At 41.9% G+C, this 6585-nt stretch overlaps 1 protein-coding gene across 1 annotated transcript; it reads left to right on the top strand.

Moving 5' to 3' along the window:
* The first annotated feature begins 525 nt into the window (after nt 1-525).
* Nucleotides 526-1671, top strand: LOC125560739 (protein RNA-directed DNA methylation 3-like). The gene has a single exon (XM_048723071.1). It carries the CDS (start codon nt 526-528, stop codon nt 1669-1671), a length of 1146 nt encoding a protein of 381 aa, XP_048579028.1.
* The last annotated feature ends 4914 nt before the right edge of the window (nt 1672-6585 follow it).

The raw sequence follows: 6585 nt of genomic DNA, 5'->3' as shown, positions 1-6585 counted from the left end.
TGGGTCCAACGAAAGGGTGGGGGCTATCAAGGACTATGGGGCCACTAGGAAGGTGTCGCTAATACTTGCCCTCTGCTGAAGGTAATAAAGAGTTAAAAATAAATTCCAGACATCATACCGTTTTTATTAACTTATTTATTTGTTAATTATAAGAACTACAATATATATCATAGCATGCAGGAATGATACGGCTTTTACTCCTTCAATGTTTCTGTTGGATAAATAACTTTGGTTAGAAAGGTTGTGTTCAAAATGCAAAGGAATAAATTAGTATGGTATTTCTGGTGATAAATGTTTACCAACTAATCTATTTTAAGAATAAAAGCGTATTGGCAACCAGGCCAGCTATAGAGCCGTAGCAGGTCATGTATGATTGGGAGGGGGGGGGGGGCACAATACAAAAACATTAAGAAAATATTGGGGGACACAACACAACAAGACACACAAGAAAGGCGACACACACAAGAAAGGCGGGGGCTACATAGGTTTATGGGTCCAACGGAAAGGTGGTTGCTATCAAGGACTATGGGTCCAACAGAAAGGCGGGGGCTATCAAGGACTATGGGTCCAACAGAAAGGCAAGGGCTATCAAAGACTATGAGTCCAACAGAAAGGTGGGGCTACCAAGGACTATGGGCCCAACAGAAAGGCGGGGGCTATCAAGGACTATGGGTCCAACAGAAAGGTGAGGCTACCAAGGACTATGGGTCCAACAGAAAGGCGGGGGCTATCAAGGACTATTGGTCCAACAGAAAGGTGGGGCTACCAAGGACTATGGGTCCAACAGAAAGGCGGGGGCTATCAAGGACTATGGGTCCAACAGAAAGGTGGGGCTACCAAGGACTATGGGTCCAACAGAAAGGCGGGGGCTATCAAGGACTATGGTTCCAACAGAAAGGCGGGGGCTACAAAGGTTTATGGGTCCAACAGAAAGGTGGGGGCTATCAAGGACTATGGGTCCAACAGAAAGGCGGGGGCTATCAAGGACTATGGGTCCAACAGAAAGGCGGGGGCTATCAAGGACTATGGGTCCAACAGAAAAGTGGGGCTACCAAGGACTATGTGTCCAACGGAAAGGTGGGGGCTATCAAGGACTATGGGTCCAACAGAAAGGCGGGGGCTACAAAGGTTTATGGGTCCAACAGAAAGGTGGGGGCTATCAAGGACTATGGGTCCAACAGAAAGGCGGGGGCTATCAAGGACTATGGGTTCAACAGAAAGGCGGGGCTAGCAAGGACTATGGGTCCAACAGAAAGGTGGGGCTACCAAGGACTATGGGTCCAACAGAAAGGCGGGGGCTATCAAGGACTATGGGTCCAACAGAAAGGTGGGGGCTACCAAGGACTATGGGTCCAACAGAAAGGCGGGGGCTATCAAGGACTATGGTTCCAACAGAAAGGTGGGGGCTACCAAGGACTATGGGTCCAACAGAAAGGCGGGGGCTATGAAGGACTATGGGTCCAACAGAAAGGTGGGGCTACCAAGGACTATGGGTCCAACAGAAAGGCGGGGGCTATCAAGGACTATGGGTCCAACAGAAATGTAGGGCTATCAAGGACTATGGGTCCAACGGAAAGGTGGGGCTACCAAGGACTATGGGTCCAACAGAAATGTAGGGTTATCAAGGACTATGGGTCCAACGGAAAGGTGGGGGCTACCAAGGACTATTAGTCCAGCGTAAAGGTGGGGACTACTATGGACTATTGGTCCAACATTGAGGTGGGGCTTCCAAGGACTATGGTTGCAACGATGATTAAGGGTCCAACGGAAAAGTGGAGCTACCAATGACTGGGGGTCCAATGGAAAGGTATGGCTACCAAGGACTAGGAGTCAAACGGAAAGGAGGGGCTACCAAGGGGTCAAACGACGAGATGGGGGTAACAAGAACTATCGGTCCAACAGAGATGTTGGGCTAACAAAGTCTATGGGTCGAACGAAGAGGAGGGGCTACCAAGGACTAATATGCGTCCAAAGGGTGGGGGCTATCAAGGACTATGGGGCCACTAGGAAGGTGTCGCTAATACTTGACGTCTGCTGAAGGTAATAAAGAGTTAAAAATAAATTCCAGACATCATACCGTTTTTATTGACTTATTTATTTGTTAATTATAAGAACTACAATATATATCATAGCATTCAAGAATGATACGGCCTTTACTCCCTCAATGTTTCTGTTGGATAAATAACTTTGGTTAGAAAGGTTGTGTTCAACATGCAAAGGAATAAATTAGTATGGTATTACTGGTGATAAATGTTTACCAACTAATCTATTTTAAGAATAAAAGCGTATTGGCAACCAGGCCAGCTATAGAGCCGTAGCAGGTCATGTATGATTGGGAGGGGGGGGGGGGGCACAGTACAAAAACATTAAAAAAATATTGGGGGACACAACCAGGCCTCTTATGGTCAGGTCCTTGTATATTTTTTAAATATTGGGGGGGGGGGGATTGGCACATTCACCCAGTGTCCCACCCCCTGATCTGGCCCTGGCGCCCGTTTCTCGAAACACCCGAGAATTCTCGGGCCCGAAACTTTATTTTGCATTTTTGCTAAAAAAAATGCGCATGTTTTCCATTTGGAGAACCGCTGTCATGTTTTAGAATAGTTTGAACTTCCTCTTGGTTCGAATTCCAAATGATTACACTCAATATGGTTTTTTTAGTTTTGCTGAAGCAAAAAAGTTACCCGAAAAGGTGCGAGGTCCCGAGAACTTTATATTTAAGCCATGTGAATTTCGGGCCCGAGAAGTTCGGGAAATATCAAAATCTATAAATAGAATCATCCTTTACATGAATCTTTGTGGTAAATAGAATCATACTTTACATGAATCTTTGTGGTAAAATACGATGTTTGACGATATTTCAACACATTTAGCTACCATAAATTTTATAGAAATTAGCCAGCTTTTCAAATTTAAGGAATAAAACGTTTTCGGGCCCGAGAATTCTCGGGTGTTTTGAGAAACGAGCCCCTGATTTACCATCTTTCTTCTGCCCTAAATAGTGCGCAGGAGCAAATCATGGATAATAACATAGCACAAGTCAAGTCGTTTTGTGAAGACGGAGTAGTTAGGTTGGTCTTAGCTAACCAAAAGAAAGCAAACACGTCTTCTTATTCTTCATAAAAGTCATAAAAACTCACCATATTAAGAGGCTGTATTTAGGAAGTTACTTTCTCCCTGCGCGACGACGCCGCCTGCGCCACAATGGTGCCATCAGCACAGCCTTTGGAACATCTTGACCAGGATCACTGAACAACAGAGAAAAGAAAACGCTCGAGGTTATTCGAGATGCAATAGGCATCGAGTGCAATGCTAATTTGGCAATACGAAAACAGATCTGTCGGTGGTTTGACCGCGCACAGCTGTTGAGCACCTGGACCAGGCTTTTCAACAAAAAAGCAAGCAAGAAAGCTAGTAAGCTACAAAGCAACCTGGCGGGCAAAAGCAAACAAGCAAGCGAGAACGCAAGTACAGGAGCAAGCCCATAAAATTACATTCTTGCTAGATCCGCATCTTCATCTTCCTCGTCCGGGATTTCAATATCTTTCAACGTCCATGCATCTTGTTTTTAAGTCTCATCCACGTCCGAAGTCAAATCAGCTTTCGATTGCTGCGAAGGGCTCACAGTTGATTACCACTACGAGGGCCAATAAAAAGATAGCCATGAAAACCTTCATCTTAGGAGCACACCAAGCTGTAAATTGAAAATATGGCATTTTATTATACCGCTACCGTGCTACACGCGCTCTTATTGGTTGATTAGCATACTACGCACGCTCTCATTGGTTGATTAGCGTACTACGCCCGCTCTCATTGGTTGATTAGCATACTACGCGCGCTCTTATTGGTTGGTCAGCGTTCTACGCGTGCTCACCCTGGTTGTTAGCTTACTACGCGTGCTTTAATTGGTTGTAACGTACTACGCGTGCTCTCATTAGCTGATTAGCGAGCAGTAACAAATATCCTATCGAGCTCGTTTTGCCTGGGTTCTACCACAGGTAGCCCAGGTTCACAGCGAGTGTAGGTTTATTACAGAGTTTGTATGAGCAAAAAATTCGTTGAAATAAATATTCTGATTTGAAAATAAAACAGTAGTTTGACGTTGCTGCTGCTCAATCCCACTATTATTTGTCATTCTAAGCTGTTTTAGCCGCTGCAAATTTTTCCCTTCGCCTTCTGTATATAAAATAGAAAAGGTTGCAAACTATGACAACAAATCCACCGATCCTTTCAAAATCCAGACTCGCACGGCAAAATAAACCTCGCAGAATCATAGCACATATATTTATCTTTCCAACCATACCTTTTAATCGTCTATTCGTCCCCGTTTTGCTGTTTGAGCGGCGAGAATCTTCCTTTTGAATTGAAAATATTCGTGATACTGACGCCCGATGGGCTGTTTGTGGATAAAAAGACATAATACACGCCATGCCAAATTCTACCAGCCGGGGTAGGGTGCTTCGCATCAGTTTGACCTTGCCTTGTCAAGCGGCGCGACGGACGAAAAAGCCGTTAGGGATTTGGTAAAAAAATCTTTCCAATCCCCCAAAAAATGAGATGAAAAAAATATACTTGCTATCTTATTGTAAGATATACGGTACCGTGGAAGTCCGTTGCGTTTATAGATAAAATCGATTGCAAACGATGAAAAAAAAAATAAACAACCAAATGAATAAATGGATGAATGATAGATAGATAGATTTTATTTCGGCATTTTTTATAAGTTTGGGTGGTAATTAGGTTTTAGGGGACGTCGGAAAAGACTCAAGATAGATACAAGGCAAGGTCAAACTGATGCGAAGAACGGCCCATCGAGCGTCGCTATCACAAATTCAAATTCAAAAGAAAGATTCTCGCCGCCCAAACGTCAAAACGGGGACGAATAGACGATTAAAAGGTATGGTTGGAAAGATAAATATGTGTGCTATGATTCTGCGAGGTTTATTTTGCCGTGCGAGTCTGGATTTTGAAAGGATCGGTGGATTTGTTGAGCACTTTGTGATTTTGCGGTTGTCGGAGTTTGCAACCATGTCTATTTTATATACAGAAGGCGACGGGAAAAATTCGCAGCCGCCATTTTGGGTTCCTTGAGACAAAGTCAATTTTCCCGCCCTGTCATCTGATTGGCTAATCCGTGCGTCTAAAAATAGCCTGATCCTAGGAAACGCCTTGACACTTATATGATACAGATGATTGATTGCACCTACTTATGAGCCCCTGATTAGTTCCATTATATGGAAGTGAACTCGTTTGGCAAAAACGACAATTTTTGGCTAAATTTCTTGATATGCCAGAGGAATATAAAAAGGATTTTGCCAAATTTAGATGTTAGTTAAAAGAAAAGCGATTTTTAGCAAATTATGTAACATCAGCATCCGCCATCCTGGATCCGCCGTCTTGACGCCATCTTGGATTTAATAAAAGTTATTTATTTAAATCAATAAAATCTGGGTGGCAAAATCTGAAGCTTTTTGAAAATAATTAATCTTCGTTTCAAGTTTTATTAATGATTTCAGGTGTATATGAATGTTTTTTTTTTGCTTTTTCTTCAAGCACTATTTCGAGGTCAAAAATTGTAAATAAACACAACCCCTCCCCTAAAATTTTTATTGCGTATTTTCAAAACTTGGTATAAAACGTTTATATGAAATGGATTTTCGTTGGGCACGTTGTATTAATAGTTGATCTTAACGACTTAAAGCGTTCTGCCTAATTTGTATTAAACCTATGTCTCAAAACTTGGCTGCTATGGTTACCAGGGTACAGATATCAAAATTTTGTTTACACCAAACTGATCCCAGATAAATTTTAGGAAAATTCATCAAATTTCAATGCTCTAGCCCTACTAGTTCAAAAATTATTACAGATCAAAGGTGCTGTGGGCCTCAACCCCCTCCCCCCCCGTTTTGAATAGGGTTAAGGTAAGAGCAGGCAAAAAAAAGATGCTGGATGCTGAAATCTTTAGAGATATCATCAAGAGTAAAGGTTTTTTTTAAAAAAGGTAAGAGCAGGCAAAAAAAAGATGCTGGATGCTGAAATCTTTAGAGATATCATCAAGAGTAAAGGTTTTTTTTTAAAATTAAGGGTAGACGTCATTATCATATTTGGTTAGATTTCATTGTTTTCATTTGAAATCCAAAGAAATTATTTTTGTACTTAGTTTTCATATCTAAAACGTATTCTATTACACAACACTTCTATCAAACAACACAAAGTCAATTAAGTAATATATGTAAACGATGATTTGCCAGCGAGCCTAAAGTAACTAATACCTGGCTTCTAAGTTTTCGATTTTTTTTTTTTTCACTTTGCCTCGCTGGTTTTGCCATTCGGTTGAATGTTTTCAAATTCTCCAGGTAGGTTAAACAGAGGTCAACCCCAAAAGATTAAGCCATACTACATTATTAACCAAGGGCATACATGGATATCCCGCTTCCCGAGACACGTTAAAATGGTATATTTCGTCGTTTGAATATAATTATGATATCCATATTATCCATTTTAAAATTTGCGGGGAAAAATTAAATGTCCCTTTTTTCCCAGGAGGGACCATTTCTTTTCTTTTCCAGCAAGCATTGGTTAGGA

Source organism: Nematostella vectensis, chromosome 15, assembly GCF_932526225.1.
Source record: "Nematostella vectensis chromosome 15, jaNemVect1.1, whole genome shotgun sequence".
Lineage (NCBI taxonomy): Eukaryota > Metazoa > Cnidaria > Anthozoa > Actiniaria > Edwardsiidae > Nematostella > Nematostella vectensis.
Note: the sequence above shows the minus strand (reverse complement) of the source record. Positions and strands in the feature narration are given on the sequence as shown.